Source organism: Cynocephalus volans, chromosome X, assembly GCF_027409185.1.
Source record: "Cynocephalus volans isolate mCynVol1 chromosome X, mCynVol1.pri, whole genome shotgun sequence".
NCBI classification, from domain to species: Eukaryota; Metazoa; Chordata; class Mammalia; order Dermoptera; family Cynocephalidae; genus Cynocephalus; species Cynocephalus volans.
In genome coordinates this window covers 138,191,987-138,208,158 of record NC_084478.1, presented here as the reverse complement: position 1 = coordinate 138,208,158, position 16,172 = coordinate 138,191,987, and the positions used below count along the sequence as shown (strand labels likewise).

The window sequence follows — 16,172 nt, the reverse complement described above, 5'->3', positions numbered from 1 at the left end:
TCCTTGCAATGTCTGAAAAAGAATTCAAAGCAGGGATCTTAAGAAAACTTGAAGAAATAAAAGAAGACTCAATTAGAGAACACAACGAAACAAACAAAAATATCCAGAATATGGAGGAAGAAATCTACAAAGACATTAATACCTTAAAAAAGAGTGTAGCAGAGCTTCTAGAAATGAAAGATTCACTCAGTGAAATAAAAACCACAACAGAAAGCTTGAGTAGTAGGAAAAAGCAAGCAGAAGAAAGAATCTCAGATCTTGAAGTTGGTCTTTTCAAAATAACCCAGGCAGACAAAAAAAAAAAAAAAAAAAAAAAGGAAAAAAGAATTTAAAATAAGGGGGAAAATCTAAGGGCAATAGCAGACAACCTCAAGTGCTCTAACATCCAAACTATGGGTATTCCAGAAGGGGAGGGGAAAGGAAAAGGTATTGAAAACCTGTTCAAGGAAATAGCAACAAAAATCTTCCCAAATGTAGGGAGAGATACAAACCTTCAGATCCAGGAAGCTCAAAGGTCCCCAATCAGATTCAACTCCAAAACTTCCTCCCCATGACACATTACAGTTAAATTTGCAAAGCTCAAAGACAAAGAGAGAATTCTAAAAGCAGCAAGAAAAAACTGTTAAGTGACCTTCAGACGAACAGCAGACTTCTCAACTGAAACCCTACAGGCCAGAGGAAGGTGGAATGATATACTCAAAATAGTAAAAGAAAAAAATTGCTAGCCAAGAATTCTATACCCAGCAAGGCCCTCCTTTAGAAATAAGGGAGAAGTAGTGTATCTCCCAGATAAACAAAAGTTGTGGGTGTTCACCACCACATGACCAGCCCTGCAAAAAATTCTCAAGGGAGTCTGGCATCTGGAATCTGAATAATGATGACTCTATCACAGATACACAAGAAAGAGCAAAATCCACCATAAAAACAAATCTTCCAATGAGAAAGAGAAAGAAGCTAAATCATGCCACATTAAATCTCCAACTAACATTGAAGAAGAGAAATAAATGGGGAAGTAATGATAGAATGATATTTACATCATCTAAACAAAAAGCAATTAAATGAGAGGAATTAAACAATCCTTGTCAATAACTACCCTAAATGTGATGGATTAAACTCCCCATTCAAAAGACACAGAGTAACTGATTGAATTAAAAAGCTAGACCCAAGTATATGCTGTCTTCAAGAGAACCACCTCACCTGTAGAGACAAGCACAGACTAAAAGTGAAGGGATGGAATGTGATATACCATGCAAATGGAAACCAAAAGCGAGCAGGAGTAGCTATTCCCATATCAGACAAAATAGACTTTAAACAATAAAACATAAAAAGGGACAAAGAAGGCCACTATACAATGATAAAATGATCTATCCAGGTAGAAGACATAGCAATCATAAATATGTATGCACCCAATACTATGGCACCCAGATATATAAAGCAAACACTCTTAGACTGAAAGAAAGAAACAGGCCCTAATACATTAATAGTGGATGATCTGAACACCTCACTCTCATTATGTGATAGTTCTTCCAGACAGCAAATCAACGAAGAGACACAGGATTTAATCTACACCTTAGACCAACTGGAACTGGCAGATATATATAGACCATTTCACCCAACATCTAAAGAATATACTTTCTTCTCATCAGCCGATGGAACATTCTCCATGATAGACCACATATTAGGTCACAAATCTAGTCTCAGCAAATTTTAAAAAACTGAAATCATTTCAAGTATCTTTCCAGATCACAAGGGACAAAACTGGAAATTAATAATAAGCAAAACTCTGGAAACTAAACAAATACATGGAAACTAAACAATAAGCTCCTGAACAATGTATGGGTCTAAGAAGAAACTAAACAGGAAATCAAAAAATTTCTTGAAACCAATGAAAATCAAGATACATCATACCAAAACATGTGGGACACTGCAAAAGCAGTACTAAGAGGCAAATTTATTGCAATAAATGCCTACATCAGAAGAACAGAAAGACTTCAAATAAATGACCTAACACTATGCCTCAAAGAACTTGAAAATCAACAACAATCCAAACCTAAAGGTAGTAGATGGAAAGAAAGAATTAAGATCAGAGCAGAACTAAATGAAATAGAGACCCAGAAAACAATAAATAAGATCAATGAAACAAAAAGTTGGTTTTACTAAAAGATAAAATAGACAAACCATTATCTAGGTTAATAAAAAAAAAAAAAAGAAGAAAGAAGATCCAAATAACAAAAATCAGAAATGACAAGGGAGACATTACATCCAATACCATAGAAATATGAAGAATCATTAGAGTCTATTATGAACAACTGTATGACAACAAATATGCAAACCTGGAAGACATGGATAAGTTTCTAGGCACATACAAACTACCCAGAGTGAACCATGAAGAGATAGAAAACCTGAACAGACCAATAACAAGCAAGGAGATTAAAGTGGCAATCAGGAATCTTCCAACTAAGAAAAGTCTGGGTCCAGATGGCTTTACAGGTGAATTTTATCAAACTTTTAAAGAGGAGTTAATACCCATTCTCCTCAATATATTCTGAAAAATCAAAACAGAAGCTATTCTCCATTTCTATGAGGTCAACATAACTCTAATACCAAAAAAAGATAAAGACACAACAAAAAAAGAAAATTATAAGACAATTTCCTTATTGAACATAGATGCAAAAATCCTCAACAAAATATTAGCAAGCAGATTACATTCAAAAAAATCATTCACCATGATCAAGTGGGATTCATATCAGGGATGCAAGAATGATTTGACATACCAAAGTCAATAAATGTGATACATCACATCAACAAACTCAAGGACAAAGACCATATGATTATCTCAATAGATGCTGAAAAAGCATTTGACAAAATTCATCATTCCATCATGATAAATACTCTCAACAATTTATGTATAGAAGGAAAGTATCTCAACACAATAAAAGCCATTTATGACAAACCTACCAACAGTATCATTCTGAATGGGGAAAAACTGAAGGCCTTTCCCTTAAGAACACGAACAAGACAAGGATTCCCACTCTCATCACTTCTATTTAACATAGCACTGAAAGTATTAGCCATAGCAATCAGGCAAGAGAAAGAAATAAAGGGAATCCAGATTAGAAAAGATAAAGTCAAATTTTCACTATTTGCAGAAGACATGACACTATATAGAGGAAAACCTAAAGACTCTATCAAAAATCTCCTAGAGATGCTTAATAACTTCAGTAATGTTCCAGGATACAAAATAAATGCCCCCAAATCAGTTACACTTATGCACTCAAATAGCTAACAGAAAGAGAAATAAAGTAAGCCCATGTACAATTGTCATGAAAAAAATAAAATAACCAGGGATCAATTTAACCAAGGATTTGAAAACTCTCTACAAGGAGAACTATAAACCACTTCTGAAAGAAATTAAAGAAGGCACAAAAAGATGGAAAGATATTCCATGCTTTGGGATTGGAAGAATTAACATTGTGAAAATGTCTATAATACCCAAAGCAATTTACAGATTCAATGCAATCTCCATCAAAGTACCAGTGACATTCTTCACAGAAATGGAAAAAACAATCTTACCATTCATTTGGAACAACAAAAGACCCCAAATAGCCAAAGCAATCCTGAGCAAATAAATAAATAAATAAATAAAGCCAGAGGCATAACACTACCTGAATTTAAATTATACTACAAAGCTATTGTAAACAAAACATCATGGTACTGGTATAAAAATATACAGACAAACCAGTGGAGCAGAATGGAGAATCCAGAAATCACCCCGCAGGCTTAAAGCCATCTGATATTGGACAAAGGCAGCAAAAATCTACATTGGGGAAAAGACTGTGTCTTCAACAAGTCATGCTGGGAAAACTGGTTATCCATATGCAGAATAATGAAACTAGATATGCACTTCTCACCATACACTAAAATCAAATCAAAATGGATTGAAGACTTAAGTATAAGACCTGAAACTGTAAATTACTAAGTGAAAATATAGGTGAAACACTTCAGCAACTAGGTCTGGGCACAGACTTGATGAACATGAGCCCAAAAGCACAAGCAGCAAACGAAAAATAAACAAATGGGAATATATCAAACTAAAAAGCTTCTGCACAGCAAAGGAAACAATCAACAGAGTGAAACGACAACCATCAGAGTGGGAGAAAATATTTGCTAACTGTGCATCCAACAAGGGATTAATATTCATAATATACAAGGAACTCAAGCAATTATACATTAAAAAAACAAATAACCTGATTAAAAAATGGGCAAAGGAGCTGAATAGGCATTTTTCAAAGGAAGACATACAAGTGGCCAACTGATATGTGAAAAAATGCTCAACATCACTAGTCATCAGGGAAATGCAAATTAAAACTACATTGAGATGCAACCGCACCCCAGTTATACTGGCTATAATCAAAAAGACAGTGAATAACAAATGCTGGTGAGGGTGTGGAGAGAAGAGAATGCTCTTACACTGTTGGTGGGACTGTACATTAGTACAACCACTACGGGAAATGGTATGGAGCTTTCTCAAACAATTACAGATAGATCTTCCTTATGATCCAGCAATGCAACTTCTGGGTATATACCCAGATGAATGAAAATCATCATGTCGATGGGGTACCTGCATTCCCATGTTCATTGCAGCTCTGTTTACAATAGCCAAGACATGGAACCAACCTAAATGTCCATCAATGGATGATTGGATAAGGAACATGTGGTATATATTCACCATGGATTACTGTTTAGCCATAAATTAATGAAATTCTCCCATTTGCAACAACAGGGATAAGCCTGGAGAAACTTATATTGAGTGAAATAAGCAAAACTCAAAGGAATAAATACAGCATGTACTCACTCATATGTAGGAACTAAAGAGAAAGAAGGAAGGAAAGAAAGACCACAGTGGTACACTGGACTTGCTGAGGGAGAGAACATTCTTTGGGCTACAAAGTGGAGTGGGTGGGAAAGGGGGAAGGGGAAGGAGATTGGGGCTAACTGAGTGGGGGACATAGGGTACAAATGCTATTTGTGGTAATGGGTATGCTGCCAGCATGAATCTGGCCTTCACATCTTGGGCCCGAGTGGTAATGACCAGCTTTGTATCTCATGAATATTCATAACCAATAAATATATATATATAAATAAATAAATACACTGTAGAGATCATGAGTGAAACTAATCGTCCTAGATTGAACAGAAGTCAAGACATTGCTTCTTTAGCACTATGTTCCCATCAGCCAAATGAACAGTTTTTTAGAATAAAAATCATTATGAATATTAATAGAAGCTTTGCCATTCACTAGTAAGAGAGCTTAAATTCATATATTTCCATATACATGTATTTTATTTGGTAACTGTATTTGTTCGTTTTCTGTTTCTCATAACAGAATATCTGAAACTGGGTAATTTATTAAGAAAGGAAATTTATTTCTTACAGTTTTGGGAGCTGGGGTGTCCATGGTCCAGGGGGCGCATCTGTTGAGGGCCTTCACCTGGGTGGGAACTTTCTAAATATTCTCATAGCAACCAGGGTATCACATGGCGAGGGAAGGGCATGAGCAAAAAGCCATCAGAACCACGTCCTGACAACCCATTACTCCATGAAAGCGTTAATCCATTCATCAGGGTACAGTCCTCATAATTCAATCACCTCTTAAAGGCCCTACCTTTCAAATACCATAATCAGATTTCCAAACCTCTTAACACTGTTACAATAAGGATCAAGCTTCAATGAATTTTAGGGCAAACATTCAATCAACAGCAATAACTACTCAGAAAGACTGCCTGTTTAATGCCAATCAGTTAGGTTTCATTTTCACTTCTGGGTAAGGAAAAACTATTACACAAGTTGTTTTATAAACTGAAACTGGTACTGTTCTAAGCATTTTTTCATATAATCCTTCATTTAATACTCACAACACCCCTATTCAGTAGGTATTATTATTCCCATTTTATAGATGGGGAAACTGAGCCAGAAAGGATAGGCAACTTGATTATTATCACACAACTAGCAGTTGTCAGTGCTAAGATTCAAATCCTATACTACCTGAGTGTATACTAGTAGTAATCCTATAATAGATGAGAGTCCCAAGAGTTTTGATAGTTTAAATTGTTCTGAAATTCAGATGCCTAAATAGAAAAAAACTATGTTATGGATTGAATTATGTCCCTCCAAAATTCATATGTTGAAGTTCTAAATCCCACTACCTCTGAATGTGATTTTATTTGAAAATAAGGACATTGCCAATGAAATGTTAAGATGAGGTCATTAGGGTGGGCCCTGATCTGATACGACTATTGTCCTCATGAAAAGGGGAAATTTGGATAGAGATAGAAACACACACAGAGGGAAAACGATGTGAAGAGATATGGGGAGAAAACAACCATCCACAAACCAGGGAGAGAGGCCTGGAACAAATCTTTCCCCTATATCTCTCAGAAAAAAAAACAACCTTACTCACACCTTGATTTCCGACTTCTAGTGTCCAGAACTGTGATACTAAATTCCGTTGCTTAAGCCACCCAGTTTGTGATACTTTGTTATATTAACCCTAACAAATACAAGGAGTATTACTTTCCTCCAGATAGTAATCAAAATATATAAATATAAATATCTCTGAGAAGACCCTCTGCGGCTGTCGAATGCTGGGCCTGCACTGTTTTCTAGTAAATTTTAAGTTTTATTCCACCTGGCTATTTCGTGTATTACTTTATGCAAGCAAATGAAACAGTGGTTCAAGTGAACAAATAATTTTGCAGTCACCAGGTCAACTTGGTCAATCCTGTGGATGTTTATGTCTCTTTACAAACAGATATAAAGCAGGAGATTACTACCTCCAATGAAAAGATAAATGTAACCATAGGAGAAGCCAAATATAGTCACAGTCTGCAGAATGGTTTTTCTATTTTCCTGTTTTGTGAACTCATTATGTGAAAAATCATATAAAGCTATGCAAATTATATCAGATGTTTACCTCTTTAACTTTAATGACCTCAACTACATTCCACCTCAACTACCTAATCCTAAGATTTGCCTCCTCCATTATTGAGAAAAGCCAACTCACCAAGGACTCTAATTCTCAAGTTTGCACCCTTACTACCTAAAAACTATCTGAGCCAAGTTCATCCTCACTTTCTTCCCTACAGTCTCAGAAAAAGAGATAACCATCATTCTGTTCATTTCTTGTCACCTCTCATCTCCTTGGAGACCTGGTCTCATCTTTGTTCTTTATTGTCCACCTCTCCCTCTCTAATGAATCATTCCCTTCAGTTTATAAATTCAAGTATTTCCCATCCAAAAAGAGAACTCCCTTGTCAAGGGTTCATATCCCCACACCTGCCAGCTGCACCTCCCCCCCCCAAAAAAAAAACAAAAAGGGGAGAACTCCCTTGACCCCACATTTTCTTGTATCTACAATTGAACTTCATTTCCTCTTTTCAACCTAACTTTTTGAAAAAGTAGTCATATTTATTGTATCTAATTTTATATATCCTGTTCACTCTTCAATGCACTGGATTCTGGTTCCTATATCTCTACTCAAGTGGAACTTTTCTAACTAAAATCACAAATGTCTTGTAAAACCCAAGGGGGATATTTATTCCAGTATTTTACTAGACCTTTGGTGAATTTGACACTATCAATCATTACCTCCTTCTTGAAATTTTCTGATGTGTTATCCAGGGTAAAGAAAAGTGGGCATTCTCATACTCCCCTGGTGGAAATGAAGATTAAAAAACTGAAAACCACCCAAATACCCATTAACAGTATTTTGGTTAAATAAACATAATACATCCATATATAAAGATAAGCAACCATTAGAAACTATGTTCTTGAGTAATATTTAAGGATATAGCATATAATTGCAATATGTTAATTAAAATAGGCCATATATATAAAGTTTCTGTCACGCAAGATGAAAAAATCTAGAGATCTGCTGTACATATTATTAAACTATACTGTATTGTACCCTGAAAAAATGTGTTAAGAGGATAGATCTCATGGTATGTGTTTTTTACTGTAAAAAAAATCAAGGCTCTAAAACATTACTCATAATTCCATGTAAAGGATGTTTAAAAAAATCTCCATTATACCTATCTCTGTGTATGTGTGTATATATATATATGGTATTAAATACATAAAAATATAAAACTAGAACCTCTGGTGGTAAGATTATCATTGAATCTTTTTTACTTTTTCTATGTTTTCTAATTTTTTTCAAGTGAAATTAAGCTACATTCATAATCAAAGATGTACTCAGAAAATTAACTTTTCATAGGAATCTGTTTCAGATATCCTTGGTTCTCTCTTACATTTCTGAAATCGAAGAGGACTGTCCTCATCAGAAGGCAAAGCTTCTATCTCTGTCCAGGATCAGATGGATCCTTCACTGGAGGCGTGGATTTATCCAAGAAAACCTTTTTTTGAAAAAACTACTTTCACCATTCTTGTATCTTGGTCTTCACCAGGAACAATTCTCTCATCCTTAAGAGATCTTGAGGCATGTTGAGCCCTTTGTTTCTGTCCCTTTTGCCACCAAGTCTGCTGCCTACTATTGCCTACCAGACATACCAGCTGCAGATGTCCCACAGGACATGCTCTAATTCGAGCTGCTTCTTTTGCTACTGGGGATGGAAGGGTAATGAGAGATGGTATATTAAGAATAAAAATGAGTGTGGGAGTTTGAAGGCAATGCTGCTGTAGGCTCCAGCAAGGAGTCTGAAAAAGTGAAGGAATGGGTGAGAAGGTGGAGTGAGGGAGAATATTGCAACAGCACTAAATTTAGACCCAATAGGAAAAAATATCTGTCCATATCCATATTTCCAAATATACAAGGACCATTTTCTTTTCCTGTACAGCCCCTTTCTTTTCCTGTACTCCTGTCCCAAGTAATCAATGCCCTTACTGCTTGTTAGTAATATCTCTGAAAAAAGAGAAATTTCTGGTATGACAGGATCATGGTTGTTCCTAAAACCTCATCTCAACATACTCATTCCAAGAAGGTGTCCAGATCTTTGCCCCCACCCTTATCTAAGGGGAGGTTTATGCTGCCAACCTGTATTTGGTTTTCTATAATCCTGAACATCTTGATAGAATTATGCTAACAGAGGAGTGACATACAGAACAGAGAAAAAGGAAAGAGATTCCTGCTCATGATACCTAAGCAGCCCTTACTCCCTGCCAGGACTCAAGAGAGAAGTACACCGGAGGGGAATGGCTGCGAGGTGCATGTAGGGAGGCTGAACCCTAGGCAACAGGACTTCCAGCACTGGCAGACACTCACATGCCCCACTGGTCCTGGAGTAGTGAGATGCCCACCTTTAAGGTATTATGCAGACTTGGATAGTGAGAGTAGCAAAGACAATTATGGTGAATTGAAGGTCCCATACACACACCCCCACCCAAATCTTGGCTAACTTGGCAGAAGAGGAGGGGCCTCCAGTAGTGAATGAGATTGAGCTTTCCTTAACCTCAGTGGGATGGAGGGGAAGATGCAGATTTAAGCTGCAGCCTGAGGAAACCTGGCGCAAGATACGTACTACTCAGAAAACAGAACAGGCAAGTGCACATTCTTTATTACTAGTTGGGATCAGAAAAACCCTCACAAAGGTTGACCTTGTGACCTGGGTGGGATATCATGGGGGAACTGAAGGGCACCTTTTGTTCAGATTGCAGGCAAATTTAAATTCCCACCTCTGGCCTCCACCTTGGCTCCCTCCTTGGTCTGCAGCAGCTGTCTTGGGGAAGCAGACAACCTGCAGAGGACACATCTAGTGGCAGAGAAGGGGCCCAGGGGCATTCTCAAGAGTGTTCACCCCAGTCCAGTTCCATTTTTAACCCAATTAGTCCTCCTGAGAGAAGCACCATGCAGAGCTTGGTGGTCACGATGTCTCTTCTTGGAATCCATTTTGTCCTTCATCCACTGTTGACTGGAAAGGGACAGGGGCAGCCCGAGGCTAAGGGCTGGAGTGTGTAGCCAACGCTCCCCTGAGCACTGTTTTTCTTCAAGACAACCCAGTGGTTTTCCAGGCAGGCTGGTGGGTGACCTGGAAAATAGCTCAAGGAAGGAAATCAGCAGAGGATCAGAAAAGTCCCTCCTGCACTTTCATGTGGACACTTTCCCAATCTTTGTCACAGCTCATTTGTCTCAACTGGGACTAATGAGAAGAGCAGTTTCGTTACTCAAATCCTTACATGAAAGTCTCTTTCACGTTGCCCCCGGAATGACAAGCATGGATCTAGATGCTATTTCAATTGGGTTTACCCAAGGCCACACTACCTGCAAGGCAAAGACGACACCCCTGATCTAATTTGCATCCCAGATTATGCTCTCTTCTGTCATCTAACCAAACCCACCAAAAAAGATTATGATGTGTGCACCAGATAATACCATATAAGTCTAGCCCCTAACATACAAGACAATACATGTTTAACGAATTAAATGAAATTCATCAAATTTGCTATCATCTATAGAATTTAACACCATAAGCCCCCGAACTCTTCCAAGTTAATTCCCTGTCCCAACAGAGAAATTTAATTCTAATATGCTCTCCCTTTCCCCACTAACGAGTGCCAAAGCATCTCTTCTTCCCTGACTTCCTCTCACACTCCTCGGCTCCAGCCAGTGGGGATCTCACTGAGGTGTGGGCCATCAGAATCTAGATGTTCTTTCTTTCAGCTCTTGGGGGATCTTCTAATGGGACAGGTTCAGTTTCTTCAGCAACAAGCATGGTCGGTGGGGCTAAGATACAAAAACAGGACCTCACCTATAAAACTTAAAAAAACAAAAAGAAGAAGCATGAACACTGCAGTAGTTATTGAAGGAACAATAGTATTTTCAAGGAAAAGTGGTGTTCCTAAAATTCAACACGGCTTATAACTAAAATCACATGACTGTTCCCAGCCAAATACATGGCATTTTCAGGAAACGGAGGTTAAGAAGAAAACAGGAGTTTTTAAATAAATAAATAAATAAATAAATAAATAAATAAATAACTTCATGACTTCAGCTTCTCCAGGGTGTCAGCCAATCAGGATCAGCAGCCATCCAGAATCCACCACCTGCAAAAGTTAAAGGCAATTAGGAGAAATCCCCCAAACAGTGAGTGTGATACTCAAAAGCAGTCCCTCTGTTCAAGTAAATGAATAAAATAAGAATAAATACATATGTATATATTTGTGTGTAAGTGCACCCACGATAATAAAAAGTGCTTAATCTGGGTAATGGGATAATGAATTATTTTATTTAATTTTCTCTATGACAATTTTGGTTTCAAATTTTCTGTCAAGTAAATAACTTGCTTTTTGATCAGAAGGGAGCCTTAGGAAATTGGTTTCTCTTTTGAGTGTTTTCATTCTTACTTACCTTCCTAAAATCAATGAGTTTGTCCTGGGTCAAGGCCTCCACTCTCAACAGGCATACTGACTTTCCCGCATTTATAGCAGGCCGTGCACCAAGAAAAATTCATTGCTTTACACCATGGGCAGTCCCACTTCACTGGACTGTAGCCTGGGGCAGCCTTCTGTTGCTGCGATTTTGAGGCTTTTCTTCCTTTTGGTTGCTTTGCTTTCTGTCCCTGAGGCTGCTGTTTCTCTGATTTCTTTTTTACACCATCACTCCTTTTCCTCAGGAGGTTTGCCTTGGGCTTCTCTGGATCTTCTTCTTGGCTGTCGCTGCTGCTGTCCTCCAGGGAGGATGTCTCCCGAGGTGTCACTGGATCTTTCTCCTGGCTGTTGCTGCTGCTGTCCCCCAAGGGGGCCGTCCCCTGGGGCCTCTCCATACCTTCTTCCTGGCTGTGGCTGCTGTTGTCACCCAGGGAGGTCATTCCCTGGAGACACTCAGGACCTTCCTCTTGGCTGTGGCTTCTGCTGTTCCCCAGGTGACATCTTCCCTGGAGGTTATCAGGACATTCTTCTTGGTTGTAGTAACATTCCCCTTGGAGGTTATGAGAATATTTTTCCTGGCCATGGCATTTCTGGTCACACAGAGGTACCATCTCCTCCTGGGACTCCACTGCAGCACACAGGCTAGGTGCGTAGATCACTGCAGGAGGCATCTGTTGTGCAACTGCTGCTTCTGCTGCTGCTGCTGCTGCTGCTGGCTCCTTGACTACTGTGCATGTTAGAGGTTCCGGGTATGGGAACCCCATTGAGAATGGCACATGGGATGGGAATGGCTGTAGCACTGGCATTGGCACAGGTGGCTGCATGGCCTGGGCCCAGGGACTTGGGAGTCCTGGCACGTAAACCACAGTTGCTGGGTCTGCCATCTGGGCCTCCACATGTGGCATATCCTGCGCCCCTATGGACACAGCCTCCCTCTGTTCCTCTACACCCAGGGGCTGTGCTTCAGCCCCGCACTGTTCGGCTCCGGGAGCAGGTCCAACCTCTTGAGACAGCAGGTCGGGCTGGGAAGACCCCTCGGCCTGGAGCAGCTTCCTGCGCAGCATGTCACTCTCATCCTTTGCCTGCTGAAGGGCGGCCTGCATGACGTGCAGCTGCTGGGAAGACTCTTGGCGCTCCACACGCAGCTGCTGCAGCTGGGTGGCCAGAGCCCAGGTGGCCGCTTCGCGCTCTTCCACCTGCTGCTGCAGCTGCTGGATCTGGCACGACTGCTGCTCCTGTTGCCTTGCGGCCAAGCGCACGCTCAGCGCCAGGCCGCTCCAGGTGCAGACCCTCTTGAGGGAGCGCGGCACCTGAGGATCGGTCAAAATGGCCCGAAGCTGGTCCTCTACCTCGTTCCAGGGCCGCGAGCGGAAGGCCAGGTAGAAGTCTAGGCCGCCGCCGTTCTTGAGGACTTCATTGTTGATAAATCTGATCACCTCCCTGTGGCGGAAACCGCTAGCATGGTCTCCAAAGTCTACAGCCATGGCCGCTGCGGCCTAGTCAAGCGACCACCTCACAGAACACCGCCGCCACTGTTGCAGCAGCCGCCAACGGATATAGGCTGTAGCAGCCAACTGGTAGCCCCCGCACCTCCCTGCTCAGTCCTAATTCAGTTTTTGTCTAGTCCTGACCTCCTCCTCGGCCTGCTTCTTCCCTCACCACCTCAAACTCCTCACAGAGAAAGAAGCCAATCTCCTCACCACAGCAAACCACACACGTCGACAGCATGACGTCACAGAGAAGCTCAGAGTCATGCTGCAAGGCCTGCTGGGACCAGCCTCCCTTGGCACGGCTCCTCATACAAGGAGAACAGACTGGTAGTTGCGCAGGGGACTGCAGTAAGGCCAAAAAGGGAGGGGCAAGAGAGCAGGTTCTATAAGCAGGTGCTTTGGAGACAATGAGTGCTCACTCTCACACCCAGGGTGTGGGATGGGACCTTTAAACACATACACACACATTCCTGATTTGAAAGGGAGGGTGGGTAAGAGGAAGTCAGAGAACTGGGAAAGGGAGAGAGGTAGATGGAGCAGAATGGGGTTGCAGGGCTCCCAGTTCAGGGAGGTGAATAGGGTGCAAGCTGGGGGTCTATCAAAACCCAGGAGAGGAGAGGAATGGCAGGGCAGCATTGAGAAAGATGTGAAGCAGAAGGCTGTTATCCTGTTATTTCCATTTTACACTTAAAACATTTTATTTCACCTATTTTGTGTGTGGCAGAGACAGAATTCAATTTTTGACCTGATTGATTTTGATACTCATATTTTCAACAGTTATGCTATATTGTTTCCAAGTTTCTTAACAATCATTAAAGTTATTATCTTTTTTTATTTTAAAATTTACTTGTGCATATTTGTGTGGTACAGGGTGTTGTTTCAGTGCATGTATGTATTGCACAATGACTCACTTAGGGTAGATAGCATAGTTTTGTACCTATAAGTCCTCCTCCCCTCCCCAACCACTCCCGGCTTCCTCTGGTAATCGTTATTCTACTCCCTATCTCTACTTCTATGAGAACCTCCCTTTTTTTTTTAGATACCACATATGAGAAAGATAATGTGGTGTTTGTCTTTCTGTGCCTGATTTCACTTAAGGTTATGGTTTCAGGTTCCATGAATAATATTCCATTCTGTATATACATCACTGTATTTTTATCCATCCATCCATTGATGGGCATTTAGGTTGATTCCATCTCTTGGCTATTGTGAATAGTGTTACAATGAATATGGGAGTGCAGGTGTCTTTTCAATATATTGATTTCATTTCCTTTGGGTATATATACCCAGTAGTGGGATAGCTGGGTCCTAAGTTAGATCTATTTTTAGTTCCTTGAGGAACCTCCTTACTTTTTTCCACAATGGCTGTACCAGTGACCACTCTCTTCTTAAAACTGAATCCTCTCTTTTCTTCTGTGACACCAAACTCCACTGATTTTTTTTCCCTATCTCTCTGGCTAATCCATCTTAGTTTCCTTTTGCTGCCTGCTCTGCTTCCACTCACCCTGTAAATACTGGTGTCTTCCTGAGTTTTTTCCTGAGACCCTACAGACCTCAGGCATTCTCCTTCATTCTAAACACTCTTTCTGTGTGATCTCATCGATTCTCTTGTTCTTAACCACCCTTATTAATTGCTAACAACTCCCAGAACTTTATATACAGTCCTTCTCTGTCCCTCAAAATTCATGCACGCCTAACCAACAATCTCCTAGAAACCTTCACCTGGATCTTCTACAGGAGCCTTATTCTCTACAAGTCCGAAACTTATCAGTAGATACTACTTTGGACAAATGGCTTGCTTAGATTCTTAACATTTTTGAAGCTCCACTTCCTCAGAGTTGTTGAAAATATGAAATGAGAACAATTATGTAAAGTAATTATCATTTTGTCATCATCACTGTTATTACTATTAAAATAGTCTGTATAAATACAGACGATGGGTCTTAAACTGGAATTCGGACAATGGGTAGGATTTAGGTGAGGACAGTGAGGGAGAAAACAAACCTGAAATTGATAAAAGATGTTTCTCTATTATGTACCAATTCGTTGGTGGACAAGATTTGTACCAGGTCACCTCGTTCTGCCATATCCAGCTGAATTATATTGCTCAATTCATAGGATAACGGCCTCTTGTGCTTTCATTCCCTAACGTTTTTAGAAGCTGGCATCTGGTCCACCACCTACCTGTCATCTACATTTCAGCTATTTCCATGGATGCTCTTTGCTAGAGCCGCACATCTGACACCACCAAGGAGGCACCCTGTGTGTACTGGCATTTGTGATATTTCCAGGACCTATATTGCCTTCTGGGTGTTGAAGGCATCATCTGCTTCTGATAAAAAACAAAACGTATTCTGTATATGAAAATTGTTGGGGAGAGGAATTAGGCTTACATTTGGAATATACAGAAAAATAAAAACATATTAAAAAGATATGAGGATAAATGATTTTATATAATAATAATAATTGTTCTTAGGTTAGTAATGGAAGAATAAAAAGAAAATGGAAAATTCTGATGTGACCCTGAAATATTAAAAATAACAAATATAATGTATATAAACATAACAGTTTTCCCTGAAAGTAATAACATTTTCATACTTGGACCAGTTCAGCTTGCCAAGCATTGAATAAACATTATAAGGAGCAACACTTTTGCTAGACATATCAAAAAAAGCACTCAGGAGAGGAGCAGTTACCAATATTACCAGCTCTAAATTCCAAATTGGCACTAATCATTATTGCATATTAAGTGAAGATAGAAATGATTCCATTCAAACTAAAATTAAAATTGTTCACTGATGATCGTTTCTATAGTTTTTTGCATATTCATGTTATAAACAATAATAATGATGCTAATAAAAAGTTTCTCTCCTGGACTCTTTATATAGTAATTAATAAATAATTTTTTATCATTTACTATGTGCTAGACACTGTGCACACTTTGTGTGCAATGATCACTACAGTTGCGTGAGTTAAGTAACAATTTTACCACCATTTTTGAAATAAGTAAGTTAAGGTTTAAGAAAATCAAGTAACTTTTGCAAGGACCCACAGCTGCTAGTGTGTGGGGAAGCCAAAATTAATACCTTGATTAATCTGATTACAAAACCTGTTATCATAACATTGCACTCTACTGCATACACATTTCCCCAGAACTCTGAGGTCCAAACTGAGAAAATCAATACATGATAAATGTGATAATACATGTACAAAAGTTATACTGAAAGAGAAAATGTCTTTCAATCCAAAAGCAAGAACAAAGCTTGCCTATAACCTATTACGTAGCCTAAATGTATCCT

General features: G+C 39.5%; 1 protein-coding gene across 1 annotated transcript; it reads right to left on the bottom strand.

The window, feature by feature from the left end:
• Positions 1 to 11,373: 11,373 nt before the first annotated feature.
• LOC134368425 (putative testis-expressed protein 13C) lies at positions 11,374 to 12,867 on the bottom strand. Its single transcript, XM_063084909.1, has one exon. The coding sequence runs from the start codon at positions 12,865 to 12,867 to the stop codon at positions 11,374 to 11,376; it is 1,494 nt and encodes a 497-aa protein (XP_062940979.1).
• Positions 12,868 to 16,172: the final 3,305 nt, after the last annotated feature.